The sequence below is a fragment of the Pristis pectinata genome, chromosome 12, assembly GCF_009764475.1.
Source record: "Pristis pectinata isolate sPriPec2 chromosome 12, sPriPec2.1.pri, whole genome shotgun sequence".
In the NCBI taxonomy this organism is placed as follows: domain Eukaryota; kingdom Metazoa; phylum Chordata; class Chondrichthyes; order Rhinopristiformes; family Pristidae; genus Pristis; species Pristis pectinata.
Window position 1 is genome coordinate 43,568,711 of NC_067416.1, and position 15,881 is coordinate 43,584,591.

At 43.3% G+C, this 15,881-nt stretch overlaps 1 protein-coding gene across 2 annotated transcripts; it reads right to left on the reverse strand.

Moving 5' to 3' along the window:
• Positions 1 to 761: 761 nt before the first annotated feature.
• Positions 762 to 14,911, reverse strand: hnrnph3 (heterogeneous nuclear ribonucleoprotein H3 (2H9)). Of its 2 annotated transcripts, none has more exons than XM_052027866.1 (13): positions 14,791 to 14,911; positions 13,942 to 13,974; positions 13,756 to 13,857; positions 13,520 to 13,675; positions 8,090 to 8,233; positions 7,337 to 7,475; positions 6,161 to 6,345; positions 4,940 to 5,032; positions 3,528 to 3,643; positions 3,305 to 3,440; positions 2,481 to 2,567; positions 2,306 to 2,398; positions 762 to 1,142 (listed from the first exon to the last, which is right to left on the reverse strand). In XM_052027866.1, exons 1-13 carry the CDS (start codon positions 14,804 to 14,806, stop codon positions 1,018 to 1,020), a joined length of 1,425 nt encoding a protein of 474 aa, XP_051883826.1. In that variant the 5' UTR covers positions 14,807 to 14,911; the 3' UTR covers positions 762 to 1,017. The 2 variants fall into 2 exon arrangements, with proteins under 2 accessions (XP_051883826.1, XP_051883824.1); XM_052027864.1 differs by having other exon boundaries at positions 762 to 1,141; positions 2,300 to 2,398.
• Between the last annotated feature and the right edge of the window lie 970 nt (positions 14,912 to 15,881).

Here is a 15,881-nt window from a genome sequence, read left to right on the forward strand (position 1 = left end):
TTAATAGACTGCTCTGCATCCTACACTATTCACAACGCTACCAATCTTTGTGTCATCAACAAACTTACTAGAACACTCATCCATGTTTTCATCCAAGTCATTTTTTCATTTATTCAGATATGTATCACAAACAGCAGCGGTCCCAGTACAGATCCCTGCAGCACACCACTAGTCACAGATCTTCAGAAATAACACATCCCATCTACCACTACCCTGTGTCCAATATGGGAAAGCCAATTCTGAATCCAAACAGCCAAATCACTGTGGATCCCACCTATCCCACTCTCGAGTACAGGAGGTTAAAAGAGTACATAACTGAGATATATAGATATGAGGATATGATATGGATCTGCAGTCTATCCTACCACAGGTCATAGAATGGATAAAACTAGGAGGATTTTCTTCACCCAAGTGTCAAGTACCTGGAATGCGCAATGATGTCATTGAGAGCATGTAATAGATATCTAGTGAGCATTTTAACCACCTATGGCAAGGGCTGGGCAATATTAACCCTATTGCCAGCATTTGGTTAATACAAAAGCATACCTACAAGTTAGCATGGACAAGTTGGCAATATGGCCCCATTTTCATGGAGCCTTACATTTATTGTGACATTAACTAAATTCCAGATACCCACTTAACTGGAATGCATTGCACTGCATGTCAGGTGGAACAAGATTCAGTTCTGATTTGCTAAGCCCATGTCGGCCACGTGTTGTAGAAGTATATAGTAGCAAATCATGGAATCAACCATTTCAAAATAGTTTTTAAAATCTTTATTAGACTTGGTATTTAATGGGATTTTTTTTAAACTGGAAAATTAAAATGAAAAAATCAAAGCAAAATTGAAACCTGAAGATTTGAATTAACATCATCACCAACACAAACTATTGTGTCCAGACCCCATTTTAGAAACAGAGCAGGAATATTACTGACTTAATCCTGCACAATACGAAAACAAAATAGCTTCAAAATGACTAGAAGCGGCCAGTGTCACCTTGAGGCCGTGCAAAGTCACTAATACATTCGCCAGCCTCCACTCCCGCCCATGCTCCCCATTCCTCCCATGTTACCCCCCATTCCCATGCCTCCAGAGCCGCCGTAGTAGCCCCCTGCACCATTGTTGCCTCCGCTGTGTCGACCTAGAATAAAGAATTCAATCATAAAGCCTTCAAATCAAAATTTAAAAGATTAGCAAGATTTGGCAGCCTCAAGCATCAGAAAAATCAAGGTAATTATAGAAAACAATTTCAATCAATTACATACAAATAATGGAATGGATGGGTGGGGTAAAGATACGATGTAATAAATATGACTTACATTTATTGTGACATTAACTAAATTCCAGGATTTCAGGGGCAATAAAAAACAATGAGTGTACTTGAAGGAATGGAGCTTCAGTTAGTGAATCATCACCTTTGTTGGGAATTACAAACAGTGAAGGTGGTTGTCAGAAGATACAATAGGATATGGATCAGTTACGGGCAGAGAAATTGCAGATGGGAGTTTAATCTAAGCTAGTGAGGTGTTGCACTTTGGGAGGTAAAATGTAAGGGGAATGTAGACATTTATTGGCAGGACCCTAAACAGCACTGATGTACAGAGGGATCTTGGAGTCCAAGCCCATAAGCTCAGTGAAAGTGGTCACGCAAATAGATAGTGTGGTAAAGAAGGCATATGGCATGACTGCCTTCATTGATCAGGGCATCAAGTATAAGTCAGGAAGACATGTTGCAGTTGTATAAAATTTGTTTAGGCTGTACTTCGAATATCATGTGCAGTTCTGGTCACCCCTTTATAGGAAGGATGTGGAGGCTTTGGAAAGTGTACAGAAGAGATTTGTCAGGATGCTGCTTGGATTAGTGGGTATGAGCTATAAGAAGAGGTTGAACAAACTTGGACTGTTTTCCCTGGAGCATCAGAGGCCGAGGGGAGACCTGATAGAAGCAGGTAAAATTATGAAAGGGTAGATGGCCAGAATATTTCTCCCAGGGTAAAAATGTCAAATACTAGAGGGCATAGCTTTAAGGTGAAGGGGAAAGTTTAAAGGGGACGTGCAGGGCAAGTATTTTTTTAAAATGCTTGCCAGGGGTGGAAATGAAGCAGGATCTGACAGTGGTGCTCAAGAGGCTTTTTAGATAAATGCAGGGAATAGAGGGATATGAAGCATACGCAGGCAGAAGGGATTACTTTAATTTGACATCATGCTTGGCACAGACATTGTGGGCCAAAGGGCCTGTTTCTGTGCTGTGTACTGTTCTATATTCTATCTATAGTTGAAGCAAAAGAATGTAACTTTCCTTACCATAAGAGCCCATGCTGCTCTGACTCCCGTAACCAGCACCGTAATTACTGGACATCCCGTGGTTCCCAGAGCCCCCATAACCTCCCTGGTTTCCTATAAGAAAGGAGTCTTTTAAATAAATATATAGAAAATATTCACACTGCAACTGAAAAGGCAGAGTTAAAATTCAACTCACCCATTGCATGGCCTCCATAGTTACCACCGTAGCTGCCAGACCCTCCTCCAGCAGTGGAGTTCAAGAACAGTTCAATGTAGCGATGCTCTGAAATGAGATCAAGTTCCGTAACCAAAATGGTTTTGAATAACCATTTTTGCAACAGGTACTCCCTGATAAGTTAAATATATTCTGAAACTTGACGATATCTAACTTTGTAAATTTTCTGTGATAGCCTATACCACCATATCATCTTAATAAAGCAGTTCTGTGGATATTTTCAATGTCTGGGAACGTCCAGTTTCAGGAAGCAAAGGTTACTAAAGCAGTAAAATTGAAATCCCATGGCATTGGTCAACTTCATAAAAAAATTGGTAATATACCCATAAGCTATCTAAATATCATCACAACTAATTCACTAATGCCATTAAAAGTAACCACCTTGTCCTTACCAGTCTTTAGTCACCAAGGCCATACCTAGTATTTTAACCACGCTCTAAAATTGCCTCAATAAAGCCACTCCCAATTTTGCTAATGGAATTTATCCCTTCCTGATTGGGCAACAGGGCAGGCTGTGTAACCCTCAAGGAATCTATGCAAATGGGCATGACCCATGGTCAGCCCTATAAATGTAATGTCATTTGGGTACCTGTTATCTGCATATACCCTAATTCCCCAACAGCATTGGCCTTGGCAGGATTCTTTTTCTAAAATAATGGAGATGGCAAGTTTGACTCCAGCACTAAGATCATCAAACTTAGTAAAATCTAGCAATGAAAAGCAGGCTCTTCAAAATGTGCATCTCATCCGAGGGAAGACCAGATCAAAGATTACTCTGCACTTACGCATATGAGCTTTATCTTTAGACATGGCAGCTACTGCGTCCTCATGTGTTGCAAATTCAACATCAGCTTCCCCAGTAGCTCGACCATCACTTCCATACTCCAGGTGAATACGAAGAGGATTCAGAGGAGAAAAGAACTATAAAGAAACAATTGTAAGGCAGAATGTAACCATCCATTGATCACATTTATTGTTGCAAATTGTATGAAATTATCAAGAACCTACATGAGCAACGTCATCCTCCGATGCCCTGAATGGCAGACCCCGCATATGCACAAAGTGTCCACTCAGGTAGCTTGAGCTGGCATCTCCAGCTCCTCCATATCCATGGTTACCCATACCTTTCAACAGCAGAAAAAGTTGGTTAAAAAAATCTGAAAACACCATGTCCCATTCTACTCTACATTTCATGCCAACAAACTTTAATAAATATCCCATCACAACCTCCCTCGTTCCATTTTTACGATCAAAACTTATCAAGCTTCAAGACCTGAGCCTCTGCAACTCGATCCTCAAGTTCCTCATCAGCAGACCTCAATCAGTGAGGATTGGTAACAACATCTCCTCCTCACTGGCCATCGACACCGGTGCACCTCAAAGCTAGATGCTGAGCCTCTGCTCTACTCCCTTTACACACAACTGTGTGGCCAAGCACAGCTCCAATGCGATATACCAATTCAATGACATCACTGTCATTGCACAAATCACAGGTGGTAATGGGTCAGTGCCATTACCTGACAGGGCACCTGGTTCAGTGGTGCCACAACAACAACCTCTTGCTCAACATCTGTAAACTAAGAACCGATTGTTGACTTCAGGAAGGAGGGTGGCGAACATGCACCAGTCCACATTGGTGGAGAGGGTCAGAAGCTCTACATTCCTGCTTGTTAACATAATCTGATAACCCATCCCAGACCCAGCACATGGATGCAATCTCAAGAAAGGCACATCAGCGTCTTTACCTTCTTAGAAGGTTAAGGAGGTTTGGCATGTCACCAAACACCCTAATCTACAGATGTACTGTTGAAAGTATCCTGACTGGTTGCATCATAGTCTGGTGTGGCAATTCTAATGCACAGGAACACGAAGCTGCAGAGAGTGGTGGACTCAGCCCAATACATCATGGGCACATCCCTCCGCACCATCAGTAGTACCTACATGAGCGCTGCCTCAAGGCAGCAACATTTATCAAAGATCCCACCATCCAAGCCCATATTTTCTTATCACAACTACCATCAGGCAGGAGGTACAGAAACGTGAAGTCCCACACCACCAGGTCCAAGAACAGCTATTTCCTTCAACCATTCAGTTCTTGAACCAACCTGCACAACCCTAATCATAACCTCAGTATAGCAACACTATGACCACTTTGCACTATAATGAACTTTATTTTTTTGTTCTAAATGTGCTCTTTCTTGTATAATTTGTTCTTCTTGTGATTGTTGTGTATCTGATACTATGCACCTGAGATGCTGCTGCAAGAAAGCTTTTCACTGCACCTGCGCATACAACAGTAAACTCATCTTTGACATTCTTCCTAATTACTCTATCCCATTCACCTTTATCCCTCTCCTGCAGTCCAACTTCCCACTCCCTGTAAATAATACAATCAAAATTATCTTAAACATCAAACTTACCTCTGTTGCCTCTCATTGCACCAGGCCCATCGTATTCATCGCTTCCGTAGCCATAGTTGTCATATCCATTGTAATCATCATATCCACCATAACCTAAACAAACCATAAACACAGATGAAAGTAAAAAATGTGAACCTCAAGGTCCTAAAATACACTTCTACTTGCACTGAAATCATTTAGAAGACAAAACTAGGACTGATAACCAAAGACAAGACATGCTAGTTTCCAAGATGCAAGCTCAGAAAGCTCCTGTCTACTCATGACAGCAACCCACACACTACACCTTCTGGTTCTCTTATCCCCTCCTGCAATGTGCTCCATCTGCCCATCATCCCCCCCCCCCCCCTTATCTGGTTCCACTTTTCACCATCCTTATCAGATTCCAGCATCTGCCTGCACCCTCCCTCCCCTCCACCTGCCCCCTTTTCTCCCTCTCCTTACCCTATCACTAACCAGCCACCATCTCCCAACTCCTCCACTTCTCTCTCCACTACCACTGCCACCCACCCCCTTCCCCCCCCCACCGCCAAATCACCACCTGACTCCATCTGTCCATCATCTTTCTTCTCACCTGAATCAACATCACCTGCCAGCCCACCTCTCTCTCACCTCTATGCTGACTCTCTTCCCTCTACACATTCAGTCTGAATGCAGGGTCTCAACCTGAAACACCGACTATCCCTTTGCCTTCACATATGCTGCTTGACCGGCTGAGTTCCTCCAGTGGTTTGTTTTCACAGCCGGTTATTCATATTTATGTCAAGGCTGAGACATCGATTAAAAAGTTTGGGGTTGGGCCAAAGAAGGTGTACCGCCACTGTGGTAGGATCGGGGGTCAGGCCCGCTTACGAACCGACCATAAAGGTCGGTTCGTAAGTTAGGGACTTCCTGTACTTGGTCATAATAAATCTCTGAATCCTGGAAACTTGCAGATATTTTCATATTTGTGCAATTTGATAGATTTGCTCAGAATGAACAAATGACCGGTGGTTTCTCCATTTCTGTGCCCAATAAATGTCATTCATCTGCTATTTTCAGTCTGGGCACACTCTTATGATAGGACGTGTATGGCTATAACTTCTGGCCATCTTGTAAAATTCAGATCACAACAAGTTTATTCAGCATATGGAGCTGCACACAGGCAGACATTAATAAATACTTTAAAATTATTGCACAGCTTTATATACTGCAAGCGAAAAAACATTTCAGTTAAACACTCACCACCACCATAACCACCTCCTCGACGCATTCGATCATAAACACCTCCTCGCTGAGGGCCAGCTCCAAGGTAACCACCTCGTCCCATTGGCCGGTCATATGGGCCTGGTCTCTGTCCCATCAGCCTCTTTGGTGGATCATAGTATGCCCTGACCTCACCTCTGCTGCTTTTAAATATCTCAATATACCTAAATCACAACGAGTACAGATTAACATTCAGGAGAAATACTGTAATGATAGAATTATGCTGGATAACAAACAATACATTTAAAACATGTATCTCAGTTTACTTTAGAAAGATGTAAACTAGCAGTAACTATTTATTTCTAAAGTACACCAATACTACACATTTAATTTAACATGGTTCCTACATGATATTTTAATTTAATGTTTTCTCAATGGAGCAAGCATATAGATTACAATATTCAATACTATTTTGTAAGTAATCTTCTCAAAGCTTGTTCAGGCCATAAAAATGGATTGTATTCTAATGCATGAAAATATGGTTTAAGTATAACACAGTTGCAAATAATTGAAATTACAATACTGTTCATCTCAGGCATTCACTGATCTGCAGCTTGGAGCGAAAAAAACAGGGCAAGGGCACACCAGGGAAGAACTAGCAGCCCCAAAAAGGGACTTGACAGTCCTGGCACATTAGACCATTGATATGAAGGGTGCTGACAGAGCAAAAATTAAATTGAAGGGAGTGCTGAGCATTGAAAGCAACATGAGTGAGCAAACATTGTGCTGCGAGTAATGACAAGAGTGAAATGCGACTGTATCAGCTCAAAGACTTGTAACAACCCCAGATAAACAGGGTCAGCACTCCATTTTTGACTCTTACTGGGATCTTACAAGATCACAACAAGCCACCTAAATTATAGGGCAGCTGTGAGACCTTGCTATAACATTTGCAAACCAATAAGCTGCATTTTTAATCCATTCAATCCAAACAGGATTATTACACATTTTTTTTAAAAAAGGCATAATTCAATTAAGCTACACTTGTAGCTCTTACTTGGGATCTTAGGATTATAGAACGTTTATATTTATGTACGTTATTCTTAACTGACTGCAAGATCAGTGTGTAGTCCCAGCTTCAGTGCGTCATACACCAGCACCTAGCGATTAAACTCAACTTTAAGATGAATAACCAACCCGTCCGTCCATCCCCACCTGTGCCCTATTCTTTCCTTGTGTTTCCCCAGTGCTTTTTCTGCTATCTCCTTTGAAGCAAACTGCACGAAGGCCTCCCCTGTGCTTCTCCCCTGGTAGTCCATCGGCAAAGTTATCCCATTTGGCACGATTTCCAACCCTTTAACCCAAGGACAAAATAACCCCATCAGGGGAACAATATTAAATGATGCACAATTCCCAACATTATCTACAAATATATAAAAGATTAAAAACCCAGTTACTAACACACAAAAATGTAAAATACTAATAAGAGAATTAAAGCAAACCCAAGTTCTATAATGATTTAAAAGTGTTCAGCTTCAAAATAATTAAACAGACTACATATCAACTACAGAACTCATTTCAATTACAACTCTTAATAACGACTGTTCTGAAGATACAGCTGCAATCCATAACGTTGAATCCAACTACGGACAAATAAAAATTTACATTCAGTTCATATTGCAGATACTGGTTACATTTAGGTAAAGGATGCCTCAAGCATCAAGATATACAAATCCTTATGTGCTTCAAGCTCAACATTTTTTAATCATATACAACTAAAAGTTTCAGTTGTCATTGTTGCCAAGTTTTAAATTTATACTAAAAGCACATAGTTGAAGCCAAAGGATAAATAAATCAGATAATTCTTAAGATTTGATGACAATTATCCATTATAAGTTACACACATCTAACGGCAAGTCAAAGTACTAATATCTATTTCCAGTTAAGACCCAAGTACGTGAAAAATACCTGTGAAAAACTGAACAATTTCCTCCTTGCTGCAGCCAAATGGAAGTCCTCGGAGTCGCACTGTGCCATCATTGGATGTATCAGAATGATTTGAACCACTATGCTTCAGAACCCAGTCCATTTCACTGCCATTAGATTTGAAAACTGAGGAAAATAAGACATGCTGTAGTTTGCATAGAAGGTACCCATTTTCCCCCCCCCACCCCACCCCAACTCAAAAATGTTACTCCATCTCCGTAACAAGAGGCAGCTACTACTCTGTCCTTTTCCCTTTATGGTCACGCCATGGTTAATCTACCGGACCACAGGCACAAACCAACTAATCATCCAGAAACACCAATTTAAATACCATCAAGGCAGCAGGGGAATTTCAAATACTGTCTATCAAGGGTGATTTTTTTTAAAAAAAGAGAAGCTAGTCTCAGTAAAGGTGTCTGTGAAACTACCATATTTCCCCAAAACTCCATCTGGCTCATAGATGTCCTTTGGGGAAAGAAATTTGCAGACTGACTTGTCACCCAAAACTGTTAGCTACACACTGAAAAATAGCACCAAAGAGGTAAGAAAGAATAAGAATTAAAGCAAACTTGCCACCAAAAGGGCACCAAATTTGAAAATGGCAGAGACCATCTCTCATTTGTGAGAACAATATCTAAACTGGGAAGGCTGTCCTACACAGTTGAGTAACAACAGGAACGAATCATATGCCAGATTCTTACAGAACAATCCTTAGCAACACCATCCCACCACCACTGATATAGCAGCATGTGAAAGTTGCCACTGAACACAACCTCAGATCTCAAAGTCTCATGCTTTCAGGTTGAGCAAAGCCAATAAAAATCTCCTCTTGCTTATAGCATACTTCTCTCTCAGCTGAAGAATCAGTACTCCTCTACATTAAATGAGAACAGAAAGAGCACAAAATGAGCACTGGGTAGAGGATGTTAATGCACCACAGTTTGGTAACTCCCAGCCTGACCACATTATTCTGGTCCAGAAGATCACTGCTGTCCAGACTGGATCTGCGACAAGTAGTGAGTGAATCACAAAAGGGATAAACCAATTTAACCTCCTCCTCTTTAATTTACCTGTAGCAGATACATTGACCAAGACAGCAAACAAAGAAATTATAACTGCAGAGACCCATCTTTACATCAAGAACATCCTCCATTGCCTGTGCAGTACCACCATGTTAAATGGAACAGAACAAGCTCTCAAAACTAGGCATCCATGAAGCACTCTGGGCGAGATATATTCTAACCATAATCTGCAACTTCATGGCCTGATTCATTGATCACTTTGCGTTCATAATCAAGTTTCTTCTAAGATCTCTATCACTGAACTCCATTCACGCCACATTATCAAGAAACGACTGAGCACATCACATACAAAGAAGGCTAAAGGACCAGCAACTCCTTAGTGAAGACTTGCGCTCCTGAACTAAATACACCTCTAAGCTAGCTGTTTTAATAATTAAAACATTTAAAACTACCCAATATAAAATTATTGCCCTATTCTCAGCCATCTAGAAAGTGTTGGAAGATGCTGTCAACAGCACCATCAAGCAATGGTTTGGAATGTGGCAGCACATCTTTTCACGTACAGGAAGTCCCCGACTTACGAACGCCCATACTTACGAACCGACCTTCGTGGTTGGTTCGTAAGCGGGCCCGACCCCTGATCCTACCACAGCGGCGGTACATCTTCTTTGGCCCAACCCCAGGCCAAGTGCACATGCACGGACACTGTTCCAAGTTGCATACAAAATCGGGTTACAAACAGTCTCAAAAACAGAACTAGTTTGTAACCCGGGGACTTCCTGTACTAAACTGAGAGCAAATCATGAAATAATACAGAAACAGGAAAGAGTTTTTACCTAGAACAGTACAGCACAGGAACAGGGCCTTCAGCCCACCATATTGTGATGAACTAAACTAATCCCTTCTGCCTACACAATGTCCATATCCCTCCATTCTCTGAACATTCATGTGCCTATCCAAGAACCTCCTAAATGCCTGTATCATATTTGCCTCCACTACCACCCCTGGCAACACATTCTAGGCCCGCACTTTTGTGTAAACAAAAAACTTGCCTTGCACATCTCCTTCGTACTTTCCCCCTCTCACCTTAAATACATGCTCTCTAGTATTAGACATTTCAATCCTGGGAAAAAGATACCGGCAGGATTAAACTCCATCTGCCACTTCTCCACCCATATCTTTGGCAATCTTCTAAAATATCCACAATGCCGATCTGTGTCGTCTGCAAACTTACTCAACCACTCTACTACATTTTCATCCAAATCATTTATATACATGACAAACAACAAAGGTCCCAGTACAGATCCTTGTGGAACACTACTAAAATCCATGCATACAATATTCACCACTATCTTCATCAATCACCTTTGTTACCTCCTATAAAAACTTAATCAAGTTAGTAAGACACAACTTGCCCTGCACAAAGCCGTGCTATCGCTAATTAGGCCATGTTTTCCTAAATGCTCATAAATCCTATCCCTAAGATTCCTCTCTAAATTTCCCTATCACTGACGCAAGACTCATCAGTCCATAGTTTTCAGGATTAACCCCATTTCCCCTCTTGAATAACACAACATTAGCTACTCACCAGTCCTCTGGGACCTCACCCGTGGCAAAAAGAGGACAAAAAGTTCTTGATCAAGGCTCCAGCAATCTCATCTCTTGCCTCACTCAATAACTGAGATATATCCCATCTGGCCCTGGGGTGTTATCCACCTTAATGTTCTTTAAGAGACCCAACACTACCTTCTTCTTCAGCTCAAAATATCCTAGCATATTAGCACACTCCACACTGATCTCACCATTCTTCATATCCTTCTCCTTGGTAAATACAGACGCAAAGTACTTTATCCTTGAGTGATCCTACCCTCTCCCTAGTTATCTTCTTGCTCTTGCTGTATCTACAGGATGTCTTGGGATTCTCTTTAATCCTACTTGCTAAGGACTTCTCATAGCCCCTCCTGGCTCTTCTATTTCTGAGCTCATTTCTTTGTAATTCTCAAGGGCTCTGATTTTAGCTTCCTAAACTTTACAGACACTTTCCTTTTCTTAACTAAATTCACCACCCCTCTCGTCATCCAAGGTTCCCTTACCTTGCCATCCTAGCACTTCCTTCTTACTGGAACACACCTGTCCTCTGCGTAGTTGGTCGTTAAAACACCATCCACGTCAGATGTATCCTTGCCCAAAAAACAGCTGTTCCCAATTAATTCTCCTGAGTTCCTGCCTAGTACTCTCATAATTTGCTCTGCTCCAATTTAAGTATGAGGTCCACATTCATCCTCATTCATAGCTATCTTACAACTTAAGGAGCTGCAATAACTATTCTTTTTATAGACATAAAAAGTCATACAGCAAACAGGCCATCAGCCAACCGAGTCCACAGCATTAAGCAGCCAATTACTCTAACCCAACACAAATCCCATTTTGTTCTCCCCACATTCTCCTGCTCATCTACACATCAAAGGCAATTTACAGCACACAGTTAACCTACCAAACAACTTCGAAATGTGGAAGGAAACTGGAGCAACCAAAGGAAACCCTTGCAGTCACATGTAGCAAGTCCTACTAGGGAAGGGGTCTTATCTCAGAATGAGGATGGGCAAGTGGTGGTAGTGTCTGTGAAGGAACCTTTTGGAAACAGCAGCCATATTTCAGTAAGTTTCAAGGCAGTTAAGGAGAAAGATAAGATCGGTCCTAACGTTAAGGTCTTAAATTCAAAGAGAGCTGATTTCAACAGTATGAGGCAGAACCTGGCAGAAGTAGATCGGGAGCAGCTGCAAGAGGGAAAACATCGGAGTAGAGGGGAGCATTTAAAGACGAGATAGTAAGAGCTCAGAGTCAGCACATCCCTGGAAGGGTAAAAACCAAAGATGGTAAGTTTAGGGATCCTTGGTTAACAAAGGAAATTGAAGGTTTGGTCAGAAATAAGGAAGCAAATGGCAGGTGTAAGTACTGGCATCAAGCGAGTCCTTTGAGATTTAAAGGGGACGTAGAAGAGGACTTAAGCAAATTAGAATGGCAAAAAGAGAACATGAAATAGACTTGGCGGGTAGGATTAAGGAGAATCCCTAAATCTTTTGTAAGTATATTAAAAGCATGAGAATTACCAGGGAAGGAGCAAGTCATCTCAAGGACCAAAAGGGAAATCTGAGAGCCGGGGTATACAACCAGGATCCTAAATGAATACCTCTCATCAGTATTCATCAGGGAGAAGGATGCGGGGATGGAGGGTTGGGAGAGGGATATTCTGGAAAATGTCTTGTCAGGAAAGAGGAAACATCAGAGGTACTAGCACATGTTAAGGTGGATAAATCCCCAGGGTCTGACAGGATCTACCCCAGCATGCCAAGAGGAAACGGAGGAGAGTGCTGGAGCTCTAACGGAGACAGAAGGATATGGGTCTGATGTGGGCAAATGGGATCAGCATAGAACAGCATCATGGTTGGCACAAATGAATTGGGCTGAAGGGCCTGTTTCTGTGTTATACATCTCTATGACCCTAAAGGCCAAAATATCCCCTGGACACAATGGCCAGCATCCATGGGTCTTAAGTGGCTGCAGAAACAGCACTCTGGATTCCAGAAATATCCTGGAGGACTGGAAAACCGCAGATGCAATACTCTTTTAAAAAGGAAGACAGAAAACAGGAACATACAAGGTCATAAGCTTAACACCTGTAGTTAGAAAAATAACAGAATCATTTATTTCTGGAGGTAATAACAGGATATCTAGAAAGTCACAAGACAATCAAGCAGAGTCAACTTTGTTTTATGAAAGGAAAATCCAGTTTGAAAATTTAGTAGAGTTCTGAGGATGTAGCAAACAGGGTGGATGAAGGAGAACCTATGTAATGCATTTAGATTTCCAGAAGGAATTCCATAAATTATTACACTATCATGAATCTATCTACCTTTGCCTTAAAAAAATTTCAATGTCTACCACCACGCCTCAAAGCAGCATGTTTCAAAGACTTATCTCCATCTTAAATGGCAGATCAATTCTGATCTTTTCCACGTCAAGATCCTACAATATATTGCATGTTTCAATCCAGTCCCGAAACCTCCCTAATTCTGTATTGAATCCCCTTTGCAACAAGTAATATTGTTTCCCAATTTCTTACAATACCTCTAATAGTACCATTCCGCAAATAACATACAGATCCCTCTGCATCTCAGAGCTCTGCCCTTTAGCCAATTTTTTTCCTGACTACAGGAACTGTCACATGGACTATAATTCATTAATGGACAAAGCAAAAATGTCCTCACTATTTATAAACGTAGGATTTCTTTGATGACCCTTCATGCCGAGGCTGAGTGAAATTTTGGTTGACTGTTTTTCAGAGCCTTCATTTAATCTACATGCCACACAGTGCAGCATTGCTACTGACCTTCAATGTATCTGTGGCCCATGTATTTCCTGTCTTTAGCCAAAGCTTTTTTGAAGTCTTCAGCATTATCCAGATGCACATAAGCCTCACCACTTGGACGACCATCTTTAGAGGTAGTGAACTGCACACCTCGCACCCCATTTCGAATATCACACTCTAAATCAAAACAAAATTGTTAAAATTAAGCACTGCCCGCAGATAAAGCGGAAAGTAATCTTGATCATTAACAGTAATACCTGAAAAAAAACGGGTTACTTCCTCCGGTGTACACGACCACGGTAGACCACGTACTCGCACAACATAGTCCTCCTCCTTTGTGGGAACTTCTGGCTCTTTCTCTGCAATTATTGTCAAACAATGAACAGCAACTGCCTTGGTGCGTAGCCAAAGTACTACAATTCATAAACTGATTCAATACTTACCTTCAACTGCTGGCTCCAAGTTAGTAAAGATTTCTGCGAAACAATCACAAGTTTGATTTAGTTTGACACGTTAATGGAATGAACGATTTGCTTTTCTCCCTTCAGGGGCTTTGGTTTTAAACCCCCAAAATGCACTCAGGAAACAAGAATCATTCTTCACCCACGGACTCAACAACCAAGGCAACCATACCAATTTATCCGGCGAACAGCACTTAAAACTCCGCAACAAGAGGTTCGGCACCAAGTCGGCGGCGTGGGCGAGGGTTGGAGGCCCCGCACAAGCGCGGGCTCAGTGCATGAGCCGGTCGCCGGGGGAAGGGGGGGGGGGGGGGAGGGGGCGCGGCGGCGCCGGAGGCCCGGCCCGGGGAGAGGGGCGCCGCGGCGCAGGAGGCCCCAGCGTCAATCCGAGCTGCTGCCGGATGCCCACCGCCTGGACTGGGGGGGGGGGAGGGATCGGAGCCCAGGGAACCACTCGGGGCCCGGCGTGCGACAGCTCTCGCCTACTGGGCGCTCGCAGACCCCGAGCGGCAGCGGGGCCTCCCGCCATTATTTCTCACTACGTGTTACAGGAAGTAATCACGGTGCCCGTTCACCGCTCGAAACGGGGGACCGAACCAACGGCGATTCGGTAACCAGCACGACCCCGGGGCCCGGGGACGGGCCGCGCACCGAGAGCGGGGTCCCGGCTCCAGCGGACCGGGGGCCGTTCGCCCAAACGCGGGACGCCCGGCAGGCGATTCCACCCCCGCTCCATGCGGCCGCGGAGGCCCGGGCAGGGAGATGGTCGGTGGGCCGGCCGGTTCAGCGGCTCGGTGGGGCAAAGCCTGGGGCCATCGGGCCGCTGATTACCCTCTTCCTGCGCCATCGTGCCCCCGATCCCGCTCCAACGGTCGCCGCCACACACAATGGAGACCGCGCAGCCGACTCTCCACAAAATGGCGCCCGCTCCAGCCCGCCGCACGCCCCTCCTATCGCGAGAGCCGCAAACCACGCCCCGTGAGAGCGGGAACGGCCTGTCACTCACCGCCGACACTTCCGCCTTTCCCCCGCTGCTCGCCTGCGATGCGCCCCGCAGAACCGGGGGGAGGCTGGTCCGTCCCCAGTCTTTGCTCCCACGTTCAACATTTTCTTCCACAACAGCATCCAGAAATCCATAGTGAATGAAAAGCAACAAAAAAAAACCGAGAAATTTGCAATCTACAATAAAAATAGACGTCTGTGGAAAGAAAACCAGTTAAAGTGCTGACAACAGCTCCGGGATCTAAAGTGTTAACTGTTCCGTTTCCCACAGATGCCGCCCGACCTGCTGGATATTTGCAGCATTTTCAATTTTGATTCCAGTAATCCACAACCTTTTTTGAATTCTGCTAATAACTATTCTCCACACCGTAAAAATTCCAAGTAGGCAGCACAAACTGTGCAGAAGTCCTGATTAGGAATGTTTATTGAATGTCAGAAGAGGGAGTAACCAAGGAACTGATTGTGGACTTTAGTAAGGTGAAATCAGGTGAATACTCACCAGAAAACACACAAAAAGTGCTGGAGGAACTCAGCAGGTCAGGCAGCATCCATGGAGGGAAATAAACAGTCAACGTTTTGGACCGAGACCCTTCTCCAGTCCTCCTTGAAGGATCTGCGATGGAAAGGGTGAGCAGCTTCTAGCTCCTGGCTGTCAACATCTCAGAGGACCTACCCTGGGTCCAGCACATAGATGCAACCATGAAGAAGGTACACTAGTGAGTCTACTTTCTTAAAGTTTAAGGAGATTTGGCTTATCATCAAGGACTCTTGACAAACTTCCACAGATGTACAGTGGAAAGCTCACCAGCGCCTCTACTTCCTCAGGAGGCTAAAGAAATTTGGCATGTCCCCTTTGACCCTCACCAATTTTTATCGATGCACCATAGAAAACATCCTATCTGGATGCATCACGGCTTGGT

What these genes read in the sequence shown, in the direction of transcription:
- hnrnph3 (XM_052027864.1), bottom strand. An exon ending in AGTAACCCGTTTTTTTTCAG is followed by an intron (nt 13,676 to 13,755) that starts GTATTACTGTTA and finishes GTTTTGATTTAG; the next exon opens with AGTGTGATATTCGAAATGGG. An exon ending in CATGGGCTCTTATGGTAAGG is followed by an intron (nt 1,142 to 2,299) that starts AAAGTTACATTC and finishes CTTTATTCTAGG; the next exon opens with TCGACACAGCGGAGGCAACA.